At 40.4% G+C, this 13,193-nt stretch overlaps 1 protein-coding gene across 1 annotated transcript in view; it reads left to right on the top strand.

Annotated features, from left to right (window-relative positions):
• LRGUK (leucine rich repeats and guanylate kinase domain containing) overlaps window positions 1-13,193 on the top strand; it is a 74,130-nt gene that overhangs the window by 33,472 nt on the left and 27,465 nt on the right. Inside the window, exons 8-11 of the mRNA XM_074315353.2 lie at window positions 2,714-2,794; window positions 4,456-4,542; window positions 5,884-5,990; window positions 10,900-11,019. Coding sequence (XP_074171454.2) covers window positions 2,714-2,794; window positions 4,456-4,542; window positions 5,884-5,990; window positions 10,900-11,019 — 395 coding nt within the window. The remainder of the gene's footprint in view (window positions 1-2,713; window positions 2,795-4,455; window positions 4,543-5,883; window positions 5,991-10,899; window positions 11,020-13,193) is intronic.

Below are 13,193 nucleotides of genomic sequence, written 5' to 3'. Positions count from 1 at the left end.
GGTTTCTCCAGTACCATGGAGAATGCCGTGTATCAGGGATGGAAAATTTCTCTTGTAAAAGAAACATAACATAGCTGTTGCTTCTCAAATGATTAATTTAATGTCAAGAATGTTATTTTATTGGAAGCACTTTCATCGGTATCATTTATTTGGTTTTAGCGGTTGAAACATCACTGTATTTTCACGTGATCATTTAAACATCTCTCTTTTAAGTTCCTTTGCAAATGTTTGTCATCAACTGGGGATTTGGGGGCCGTTTGTCACTTTCTACGCTACCGTCCTTGTTAGCTTTGATGTTTCTAACACTTAAAACGTATCCCCAAAATGTTAACTCTATTGTAACCTCGTTCCTTTCTTCTAGAAGTAAGATATTGGTCTGGGAGTTACTTAGACAATGCCGTTTTACTTTTCTGAGCCTCAGTGTCATTTTTTCACAAATCTGTCTATCTACCTGAAGGAAAAGCATCCACAGGCCCTGTTAGGTCTGGATGGTGAGGCTTAGAGAACATGGCCAAGAAGAAAATGGCAAAAAAGGAGTCAACTAAACTGCTCTCTCTACGAAGTTGGAGTTGACAGCTTCCGGAGGGTGGGGAGTGGCCAGCAGAAGCAGAGTAGGTTCTAGAAGAGGAGCAGACTGGACTCTGGGGTCCGCTGTGCTGGTGTGACATTCTTAGCAGCAGAAGGCTGAAGTTCCTTTAAGAATATAGCCTTTCTGGCACTATTTCATTCTAGGTTATTTGAGGTGCTCCATCCCAACACCTTCTATAATTTTCTGTGGCACATACAGCCTTGGGTCTTGGCATTTGAGGGGAGAAGACATGAGGGTGGGTCTGCTGTGAGGCAAGGTGTACAAGAGAGGGAGAACATATGTACCGGTCGCACATTCAGCAGACGTGGTGGGAACTGGAAGCCAGGCTACTCTACATTGGCTGCCCTCTGCCCTTACCAGCCTCTTCCTACCTTTGCAAGGACTGGAAGGAAGCTGGATCCCGCTCAGTTGACTGTCGAAAGATCAGTGATCCCAGCTGACAAATTAGTGGTAATATAATGTTATGGATTCCATGGTCACTTAGTTCATGTTTGTGACGTTTCTAGATGTTTCCATCTCATTCACCATAGATGTCACCATCTTCTAAATTGGGTGCACAGTGTTCCTATTATGGGATGGTACCATGACTCATTTTATCGCATAATGATGGAGTTTTTAGGAATTTAGGGCATTTTTAGCTTTTACTAAAAACATTAAACTGAGCATGGTCGTATCTAATTCTTGCCTGTCTGATGATCTCTTCAGTATAAGCTTCTTGAAGTGGGATAGCGGGTTCATGGCTTATGCACATATGAGACATAGGATTGCCCTTTAGAAAAAATTTCCACTCCCATCAGCACCGTCTGTGAGTGAACGTGGCCAAGACTTGTTGGTGAGACATGTTGACGGCAGGAAAACATCTCCTAACATTGGCATTAGATCCACGCCCAAGAGCTATATGCTAGAGGGAAACCAGCCTGTTGTTTGAAAGTCTGACTGAGCAGTGTGGACCAAGTTCACTTTTCCACTTTCCTGAATAATGCAATATAAAAAAATTGATCCTTTTATCTTGTAGAAGATCAAAATGGCAGTCCAATGAGCAGCCTAGTTAGTCAGCTTATGGAAAAAGCTGTGCATAATAGCACAACGTTACTATAACCAGATGAAGGTGTGCAGGTTGTATATTGTATCTTGAAATTTGCCTTTGGTATTATAGCTTTGAAAATGGCATCCTTTAAACGTGGCACATATGTTCTTCCCCTGATTGAGCTTTGGGAATAGTTTGCATTTTCGCTGCATTTTGTGATTTGATCAATCAGGAATTATCAGTGACGGCTGCTGGAGTGCTTTGACAGTGCCTGCAGAAATGACTTGGGGAGAAATTGAAATGAAAAGTGATTATTAGTTGTTTGCAAAAGTTCAATATCTGTGTTTGAAATAAAATTATCATTATGTCAATTACAGGAAATGTAAATAAAAGTGTTTGTCTTTGGTTTAGTGGAAAATTCAGGCATGTAGCGACCTAAGCTCTAGCCTTAGTCAAATTAAGGGACCTTTTTTCCCCCTTACTTTTAAAAGTTGTGAAACATAACCTACACAAAGAGAGTATACAACATAAATGTAAACTTTGACAATGTTTTTAAGGTGAACACCCACATCAAGAAATGTCATACAATATCCTGTTTTCGTCTTTCCTTGAAATAATAATCTTATTGAAAAATGGTAGAGCTACAGGTGTGCGTGCAATAAGAAGGCTTCATCGATCACAAATAACTAGGCCAGTAAGCAGTGCGAGGGCGAGAGATTGGAGAACTGGAGGGCTGGAAGGGGTGGGGGAGGGTGTGGAGAACCGATAGCCACTGCATGCATTTGTTGTACTGATTCGACGTTCCATTTTATTACTGCCTTAAAATAAACATGGCTGAGATGAGGAGCACCTCCCTGATCTCTAGCCAGAAAGGAAAAAAGGAAACATGCCTGTGTGTGTTCACATTCGTGAAGGGACATGCAATGAGCCCCTGGTTCTGTGTAGCTTTGTGGAATTCACATGAAGAAGCTGGATATTCAACAGAGCAAATTTAAAATAAGTTGAATATACAGGATCCAAAGTAGCTCCTCAAATATTATGCTGTCTATTATCTTTGGGCAGTCTATTGATAGAATTTTGTTTCTTTGATTAAACAGATTTCTGAGCTGGGTGAAATAGAATACCTTGAAAATCTACATCTCCTTCGAGTTCTCAATCTTCTAAGAAATCCAGTTCAGGTAGGAGATCATTTATATCAGCGGAGAACTCCAGGTAAAAGACCATTTATATGAGGGAGGGGGATGAAGGCTTTCTTGGAACTCTTCTTCAAGAAGTACTTTTGATAAAGAAATCGGGGTCATGAATACAGTGTGCTTATCTTCCTTGTCTATGTCTTAGGAAACAAGTAGAAGGGTTAAGCGAGGTAGCACCCTATGCACCGTTGTTGATGAACATAAAGCCTGAAATTTTCTATTCTGTGGGCTCATTGGTGACTCATCCAGGTGGTAATAAAGATCCCAGTTACTGAGCTTGGGGAGCAGTGTCCTTTTACCTTAGAGAAGGCACCATGCTGGAGATGTGGCCAGAGTTCGGTTCCCGTTTTATAACGGGAAAGAAATCCAAGATTAGATACTAAAGTGAGTTGTCTGGGGATAGCTGTGAAATCAGTGGTGTTGTAAACTGATTATAGAAAAAATACTATTTCCCACGGGCTCTTCACCTCTGGGATTCAAAGACCCATGACTTTTTCAGGCCCTCTCTTTGTTTCCATTGATAGATCCTTTCTCCTGGCTGTTGTCCCTCCTTCTTTGTCCATTTGTCTTTTCTACCTACTTTTCTTTCATTCCACTTTTCTACCTACACTCTTCACTTACCTTTCTATAGTCTCTTGAATTTGTATCTCCGAGTACCTTTCTTTTTGTGTGTATCTTGATGAACGAGTCCAGCGGGCAAAATAATAATAAAATAAAAAGTGAAACATAAGATTTACACCTAAAAACAATCCTCGGTATGGGGATGGTGGCAGACAATTTAAAAGCATCTCTGGGAAAGAAAGCAGCAGGGCTTACGGTGGCCATCACCCCCTAGTTTCAGATGCAGGAAGAGTGTTTGTGCGTCTGCATCAGTGACCAGCACAAACCCCTTCACATGTTAGCTCATTTATATACACAAACTCCCCCTCCCATTTACACAAAAAAAGATACCTCTGTATATTCATTTCATGTATATGCTCATCTATAAAAAAAGTATCGTCCACTGATATCTTTCCCTTCAAAGAGATGTAACTTCTAGTACAAAAAAAAACACCTTTCATTATGTTTTTAAAAGGCAGATAGATAATTCTAACACGGCACATGGTAGGGAGTAACAAGGAATTTATTCCATGAATGAATACCGCTTTGTTATTGTAAAACAAATGTGTAATAAATGATCCAAATTAATACAAAAGAATACAAAGTCATGATGAGCAATAATAAAGCAATAATATAAATCATGTGTCACTGATTGCAGTAATGAAAGTTGGGAATTAGAAGGTAGGGTTTGAGTCACTGGCCATCCAACCTTAGGTGAAATGCTTTACCTCACTGAGGCTTAGCTGTTTTTCTGTTTAGACAGGAAAATCATCTTATCTGTCCTACTTATCTCAAAGCGAGATTAGCAAGATCCCACATTTGAAGAACGTTATCAGTTACAAGTCACAGTATGCATTTGAGTTATTAATATAATGGGGATGGTAAACATGAAAACCTAGAGACCTGTCGGGAGTGGGGGAGGGGGGGAGGTGTGAGTGACCGGTTAGGTGGTAGGTGACAGACCTGTGCCATGGCAGTCGGATGCCCATGCCTATTAATTTGGGGAAAGGAAGGCAATTGAATAATCCTCTTGATATTTTGAATAGGAAAAATCTGAATATTGGTTGTTCGTGATTTTTATGCTACCGCAATTAACAGAATTAGATCAGAAGAAGATTAAAGTGGAAGAAAAGGTATGTAATCATATCACATCATATGTTTATGAGTTAATAAGCTGAAAATCTTATGCTGCCTGCTGCAGGGCCAATATACTCAATAAATGATCCACATCATTAATTTACAACATGTGAATTAATTATTTAGGGAGGGTTTCCTTGTCCCAGGATCTGGGTAACCCCCTGCAGAGCGGAGCATCAGCCCAAATGCAGCAGAAGCCCTGCTGGGTGCAGTGAGAAGAGGGGCAGAGGGAAACAGCAGCAGCGTTGCGGCACACTGTTCATTTTGATAACTGTCATATTTGGAGGGGATGTGGTTCTTCCTGTGTCACTCGAAAAATTCATTTAACAATGAAATGCATTGTAATGTCTGTCGTTCTACCATATACTCACATGGTACTGCTCCAATGTATCAGTACACCGATCTTCTCGATCCTTAATTCTGTCCTTTAAGATAATGATTCTTCTGGACACGCAGTTCCAGAGTAGCCAGACCCCGAATGCTAGCGTCACCTGCCTCCCCTCCACCACACCTTTGCCAGCTAGCTGCTTTGTCTTGCTTTGGTGACTGGTGACAGCTGACATCTCCACAAATGAGGGATTTGTTACACTGGCCACAAATTTGAAATGGGAACGAAATCAGGTCTAAATCTGCAGAGAGGCAGATATTCTGTTTCATAAATGTATTTCTGAAATCTTAGTTAAAAATAGTTACACATGCCAGTCTGTTATTATTCTCACACTCAAAGACACTTAATAGATTTCTCTCTCCCTTCAATGTTTGGCGAAGGGAATAAAATTTAAAACTGTGTATTAAGTAAAGGTGTAGTAGACCAGGCTGATGTACTTAGAGAGATGACAAAGACAGGTAGGTAGAATAATGTGCGTTACAAAGAAAAGGCCTGTATCTTTGAACAGAAAAAGTAACATTAAAAAAGGAGGAGGTTTGGGTAAAATTTGAGGTAATCAGAATAGCTCTTGGTGAGATGACATGAGAAGAAAATGCTGCCGTGTCACCTACCTGGGATCCTTCTTATACTAAAAGTTGCAGTGTTTACTGTATTAGAAGTAATCATGGACTTTGGAGGTTTTGTGTTATTGTTTTTGCTTTTTCCCTCCCAAACCAGGAAGCATAAAGAGGGAGGGGACCAATGGACTCCCACTCAATTTTAAAATAATTATCATCACGTAGTTTTTAGGACAGGCAGGAAGACAGAACACAAAGGTTCATGAGCATGCTTTAAATTATTTTCTCTACCGGGTTGCATGTCTAGAGCGTTTCGTTAAAGAAAATCTAAGCCTTGTCATCTTTATAGAAGTGAAATCTCTTTCCTTGTTGCATTTCTAATTCTGGAAAAGGTTGCCGCAGTGAATAGATACAACCCTCCCCCGGAAGTGGTCGCAGCCCAAGATCACATGACTCATGTCGTCAACAGCCTCTTGCAACCACAGAGGATCTTTGACAGGTATTCTCTAGGGGGTTGGCACAGGACCACCTCCTCATTTCCCCTCGCCCTCTGTTTTGTGACCCATTCCTTTCTCACCTCCTCTGAGGGAAGGGGACCAGGTCTTTATTTGCTAGGCTGTGTTGTCTCAGTTGCTGCGTCTCATCATCACAGGCTTGAATAGGGGCTCTCTGGGTGTTTTCCCAAGTGTAGTGATGAGTGGATTCATCCTCCCTCTTTCATCTGGCCCCTGAGTGGTGGCTAGCCCTTGCCACTGGGCAGTGAAATAATACTGAAAAAAAGTTTGCCAATCAATGTACCATAGGACAGAACCACAGACAGTTGTAAATGTTTCCTTTGCTGTGAGTGAATGCTCGCTACCCCTGCCGGAGCATAGCCCATCAATGCAGATTATTAGAGAGTCCCTGGAAGGAAGCCCAGCCAGCCCGAGGGAGACCTGAAAGAGTCTGTCTACTGATTGCATTGAGTTGCCATCAACTCTGCAGGGAGTAGTCGCTCAGTTTGGTTGAACACATGAAGAGTCTCTCACCTCTAAGTTCAAAGACAGATTTACCACGGCTTCTCCTTCTCGTTTTAAACAATCTGTCGGAACAGATGGCCATTTCTACTATAAGTATAATGCAGAAATTCTATGCGTACCCAAAGGCATTTGAAAAAGACGTGTAAGAGGTCCTGGTTATAAATGGCTTCTCCTCTTCATGTTCGCTCCTGTGTTTCACATGGTCGGTTTCCCACAGAGAGTACAATGGTTTACTTTGCATCGAGGACATGTTTTTTTATGTGTGATATAATAATGTAGACATTGGCAGTTTTATATATTTATGGCAGCCCTCTAGGTGAAATGATTTATCATTTATTTGCATACATCTGGAAAAGCATATTTGGTTTTTTTAAAAAAGGGCATTTATGTCCTCACTGTATTTCTTTGCTAGTTTATGAAGCTTGCCTGGTGTTTCATGCTTTAGGGTACATTTATGTAAAAATATATATCAAAGAAATTTACAGCAGTGTCTGATAAACACAGTATCTTGTGGTCATTCCTGGCTTTCGAGTAGATACGAGCCAATGGCCAAGCAGCCCGAATGCCCCCAGATAGAGCGGTTCCCACTGGGAGAGACTCCCCACGGCAGGAGCAAGGCCTGCCATTGTCCTGCCTGCTCTGGGTCAGTGCAGAGCTCTCGGACACCCCCAAAAGAGGAACCCTGGCTTTTAACCTTGGGATTTTGATGCTGCATTTTTGGGGGAATGATGGTCCCCTCTCCTGCCACGATCGAGGTGAGGGTACAATATTAAAATGACACAGCAGAAACTTGACTCTGGTCTGGTGATCACTGATAGCTTCTTGCTCTCTAGTGTGACAAGGCTCCCCAGGCTCATCTTGTACAAATCCTGTCCCAATTCTGAAATCAGCCATTTCTCCAAGAAACCCTGGTTTGTTTTAGTGAGAAGTGGTGTTTCCCAATCACAGTGTGGGTGTTGGAGATAATCATTGCTATTGGGTTGGTCATTATTTCTAGACCTTTTAGTGGACAAAAGTAGGAATGCATTTATTTCCTTCCTCCCTCCCTCCCTGCGTGTCTCCCTCTCTCCCTCCCTCCCTTCTTTTCTTCTATCCTATCTATTAATATTTGTACCTATCTACCTGTATCTATCCAACCTGTTTGTATCTATCTAATCCATATCTAGATATTTCTATCTGTATCAATCTAAAATACCTCCTAAATTTATATTTATACCTACAATTCAATTTCAAGACTACAGTTGAGCCTTTACATAACCTTCTCTCTCTGACATCGTATCTCCTTTCTCCCACACCAAGGACGCAGAGGATGGAATTAAGATATCTCATAATTACTCTTTTTTTTTAAAAAATCCCACATGGCACAACAGTATCAGCATACCAAAACTAATATCACTACCAATATGTTTACTGAAAACATCGAAAGCATATTTTGCCTATGCTCTTCCCATTACCACTCCCCATTTTCTTATTATAATAAAATATATATAACGTAAAATTTGCCATTCTAACCATGTTAAAGTGTACGGTTCAGTGGCTTTAATTGTATTCACAATGTCATGCAATGATCACCACCATCTACTTCCAAAACTTTCTCATAACACCAAACAGAAACTCTTTACGTTACCTCGCCATTCCCTGCTACTCCCACTCCCTGGTAACTTCTAATCTACTTTCTGTCTCTATGAATTTTCCCATTGTATATATTTTATATAAGTGTCGATCACCCCGTTTTAAAAATAGTGCACTATATTTGTATTGTCAGAGCATATATCCATCACATACTACATGTTCTCCTTAGCTGTCACTTAGCCTTGGTTCTATGGATACCTGCATATTTATTGCTCACTTCCAGACCTTATATTGATGTCTCTTGAGTCATTGTGGTTGTATGAAGCTTGTTCTCTAGTAGATTCCTTAGCAAGTTCTGTTGGATCAGTATCCCCTGAACACTTGCATGTTGATAATATTCTCTGCCCTTTCGACAGTCATTTTTGCTATAAAATATAAAATCCACTGCTTACAGTTTTTTCCTTGAATGTATTAAAGAAGTTAGTCCATTTTCTTTTGGTGCAAAACATTGTTGTCAAAAATCTGATGGCAATTTGATTTTTTTATTTTCTTTCCCTTATACTCGTAAATCACGCGTTCTCTTCTTCTAGTTGACCATTTTTCTTTTCATTTTCTTTAAAGTCTAGTAATTTTACTCGACTGTGTCTTGATTTTAGTCATTCTGGGCTAATATTCTGAGGCCTGTTGTGTGCTCTTTCACAACGTGTAGTTTCATTTTTTTTGTTTCAGGAAAGTTTTCTTAAATTACAGTCTTTGCTTTGGTGGTCTTCTTCCTGAAGAAGATCTCCTTTGCCTGTCTTCAATGTTTGTCACTTTCTCTCAAATTTTTCTTCTCTTTAATCATTAAGAAATTATTTTGAGATACTTTTAGATTCACATGCATTTGGGAGAAATAATGCAGAGAAATTCTGTATATCTTTCCCGGTTCCCCTCCTAATGGTAGTACCTTGCACAGTGACAGCAGAGTATCAAAAGCAGGAAAGTGGCCATCGATGCAATCCACCAACCTTATCAGACCTCCCCAGTTTCGCACATACTCATGTGTGCATTTAGTTCTATGTGATTCTATCACATGTGTAGATGCATATGCGCAGCACCACAGTCACGATACAGAAGAGTGTTATCACAAGGATGCCTGTGCCTCTGTTATAGCCACAGTCAGCTCCCTCCTTCTCATCTTCCCTAACCTCTGACAACCAATAATCTGCTCCCTATCTGTATGGTTTTTTAATTTGAAGAAGATTATGTAAATGGAATCGAATAGTATATACCTTTGGGATTGGCACTTTTGTTCGTTTGTTTGTTTGCCTTATTCCCTGGCAATCCATCCAAATTGTTGGGTGCATCACTAGTTCATTCCTTTATATTGCTGAGTAGTAGTCGTTGGTTTGGATGCACCACAGTTAGTTTCATGTGGCTGATGAAACTAACTGTGGGCTGATTCCAGTTTTTGGCTATTACAGCGACAGCCGCTGTGACCGTTCACGTGCAAGTTTTCGTAGGTGTGCAGTTTCAGCCTGCCTGCTTTCCAGGGGGCACCACTGGCTGTTTGGGGGATTCCCTTGATCTCAGGTCTATCAGATGCTACCCCATCCGTTCCTACTGCACAGATTCCAGCACTCCGAAGATCTTATGGTTTTGTGGCTCGTGGAGTTCCCCTTTCATCTGGTTCATTACACACCCTTTCCATGGGCCTTTGCTCTTATGTTTTTCTGTTTTCCTGTGGGTATTCAGAGAGACTGGAAAATTATGCTGCCACCACCCCAATTCTCTATCGAACCGCACCTCAGCCATGTATTCTTTTTAAATATTATATTGTATTCTATAATCTGTGTCATGAGTGGACTCCAACACTGCGGCTCAACATGTGGCAGGAGATTTTAATAATAAGCTCATTCTTTAGTCCAGCCTTTCAGGACTGAAAGCTACGCCTAGCTTCCTGTATTAGCTCTTATTTATGAGCTGTTACTTTGAGCAAGTGAATTAACCTCTCTGTACTTCAGTCTTCATGTGTTAAATGGGGATAACGATAGCAACATCTCCATTAGCTTCCTGTGATAATAAATGAGGCAACGCATGTAAGACTCCTAGAGCAGTGCCTGGCACATAGTCGCTCAGGTAAATTTTACTTACGGCTGTTTGCTTTGCATATCGGTGTTGTAATTCAACAGGTATGCATGTTAAAGTTAAACTCTCAGAGGGCAGCCTTACTTCTTTCCTTCTGAAGTTCTTGAGGGAGTACTTTAGCAACCAAGAATTCATTATATCTTACCATACGGTTCTGTTTGAAAACATTAAAGTGAATTTCCATATATTTGGAGTTTACATGTTATCTGTGCTTTGAATATTATTTTTGGTGTCGTGTGGTAATCCCCCTGCTTCTGGAAAGTAAGACCTGCCTTCTGTACACTGTCTATATACCGTGTTTCCCCGAAAATAAGACCTAACTGGACCATCAGCTCTAATGCATCTTTTGGAGCAAAAGTTAATATAAGACCTGGTCTTATTTTACGATAATATAATACCCGGTCTTATATACTATACTATACTATACTATACTATACTATACTATACTATACTATACTATACTATACTATACTATACTACAGGGTCTTATATTAATTTTTGCTGCAAAAGACGCATTAGAGCTGATGGTCTGGCCAAGTCTTATTCGGGGAAACACAGTACAAGTATAGCAAGTGCTGGACTACTGGATTAATTGTGTTAGTGGCACAGACACTCTCCATGCTGGATGTGGTTGGCACGCTGCGTACGTGATGAAAACAGGCCTCTCACTGACTCTGCCCTGTGTTACAGCACTCTTCCTAGTCTGGATGCCCCTTATCCCATGTTGGTGTTAGCTGGTCCTCAAGCTTGTGGAAAACGGGAACTCGCCCACCGCCTCTGCAGGCAGTTTAGCACTTACTTCAGATATGGGTAAGTCTGTTTATTGGCTAGTAAGACTGTAGACGGTTGGATATGACTAATTTCAGATATTAATTTTAAGCAAATTCAAAAATGTGCCTAGAAGGCTTGTCAGCTTCTTTACCATTTATTGCACTGCGATCGACACCGTATTTTTTATTTTCGCTTTAATCCTCCAAATGTTTAACTTTAATTCAGCGACAGCCAAAGTCACTCTTCAAGGTTTGGAGATACATGTGTTTTTAATTAAGAACGTGATGTGACAGTAAGAAGGCCAGTGCTGTGATGTGTGATGGGCAGATCCATGCACTGGTAACACAGCCTCTCCTGGAACTCACGCTGACAGCACTTCAGCTTTTTTGTCTCCACACTGGTCTTCCTCGTTGGAGGCATATCTCAGGAGGAAGGAGAGAGAAGGGGCAGCAACAGTCTTTCCTTTCCTTCCCCTCAGGTTAGCATTCAATACACTCAGTTTTCTGGAGCAAATATCGTGCTGCGTGATTCCCTAATGACCCAGTTAAAATACCCAAAACACTAGAGCTATCCATAAGAAACCTTCAAAAGGTTTTTGAAGATGTTTCTTTACATTGGATTCAGAATGCTCACTGTGGTCTTTTAAACTGGTTTCCTCTTTTACTTTTTTCTGTATAGCAATGAAATTACTTTTAGGTTAGTGGAGTTTGTCAGTGAGCTGAGGCTGTGACTGCAGAGATGTATAGGACAGCAAGAAAAATAAATGCAAATTATTTTCTGATGCTAATACAGGAACGTTTCTTCCCTTAAGCGACATGTGTTCAAACAATGTAAATACTCTTTTAAGCAGGTCCATTTATTTAGATATCTAAAATTACACCCCTCATTTGAACAACCCTAGGATACAAATACTACAGAATAATTTATTCATTAATATATTTTAAGTACCCTGGAGTAACAAAAAGAAATTAAAACTTAACATTAGGATAAAAAAGTATAGAATGCCATTATGCTCATCTAGTGGTACTAAACCTGTTTTGCAAGATAAGTGGAACACGAGGAGTGGAAGGTCAAACTCGGGCAAAAGGGTGTATCCTGACGGTTGTGCTAATATGTAAACCTGGCACCTTGTAGCAAGCCAAAGTGGGGGTAGGTACAGTGTCAGCTTTGCTCACCATTTAGTTCTCAGTGCTCAGCAGATGGTCAGGCACTTTCTACATGTGTGATAAATATCTATTAAGTGAATGATTGAGCGAGTGAGTCGATGAATGAATTCATAGCATTGTCTGCAGTACTGAATGGGAAATTATGTGATGAAAAGCATAGGTGATTTTCCCCAAACTTCACTGATGGATATCTGGAGAGATCGATGGAAGGATTCATTCATTTGTTCCTCCATTCTTCAATAAATATATTTTTTGAGTGCCTCCTATGTGTTAGGCCCTGAAGATACAGTGGAAACAGATTGGTAAGGTCTTTGCCTTGATGAAATTTGTGATCTAGTGGGGAAATCAGGCCTTATATAGGGGTGTCATGTGCAACTTGTGTGGAGGCAGAAGATGGCGAAAGAAAAATCCCGACGTCTTCTTCATGCTTCTCTACTGTTACTGTTACTGATGGAATTAGTGGCAAGTTGAAAGCCACTCCGAGCTGCCCACTACCAACTAACACTCACATACCCGCCTCCCTCACAGGTTCAGAGCGGCAGCTAACTGTCTACTAGCATGTGCAATGATGCAGAGATCAGGGCTTGTTCAATGGTAAATCACTCGAAGAATTCCATCAAGTAATGAATCAAAGACCATGTCCTTGGGTAAAAGAGGGTATTAGATAGCTCTTAATTTCATCCATTGAGAAAGTAAAATAATGGCTGCTATTATATGCCACAACTTTCTCGTTAAAATGAATGAGAAAACCCAAGCACATCCTCGGGGGCAGGTCATGGCTCTTGTTTAGATTTTCTTTTAATTGTATTCTCTCTCCAACATAAATTTTATTGATTTTTTAATTAAAGAAACATTTACGAAGGCACTTTCTCTGTCATTTGCTTGAATCTTTTTCTTTCCCTCATATTTATTTCCATTTCTCCTGGTATTTTGTCTTCCTTTTGAAATTACGCTGAGCCTCAAGACCAAGACACAGTCAACGAAATTTTCACATGCTGAGTGATGTATCCAGATACATAAATATTCAAAACTCAGTAATATAAGAAA

Source organism: Rhinolophus sinicus, chromosome 8 (genome assembly GCF_057876585.1).
Source record: "Rhinolophus sinicus isolate RSI-liver-muscle chromosome 8, RSI-T2T, whole genome shotgun sequence".
In the NCBI taxonomy this organism is placed as follows: Eukaryota; Metazoa; Chordata; class Mammalia; order Chiroptera; family Rhinolophidae; genus Rhinolophus; species Rhinolophus sinicus.
The sequence above is the reverse complement of the archived record's forward strand: the minus strand, read 5'-3'. Positions and strand labels throughout refer to the sequence as shown.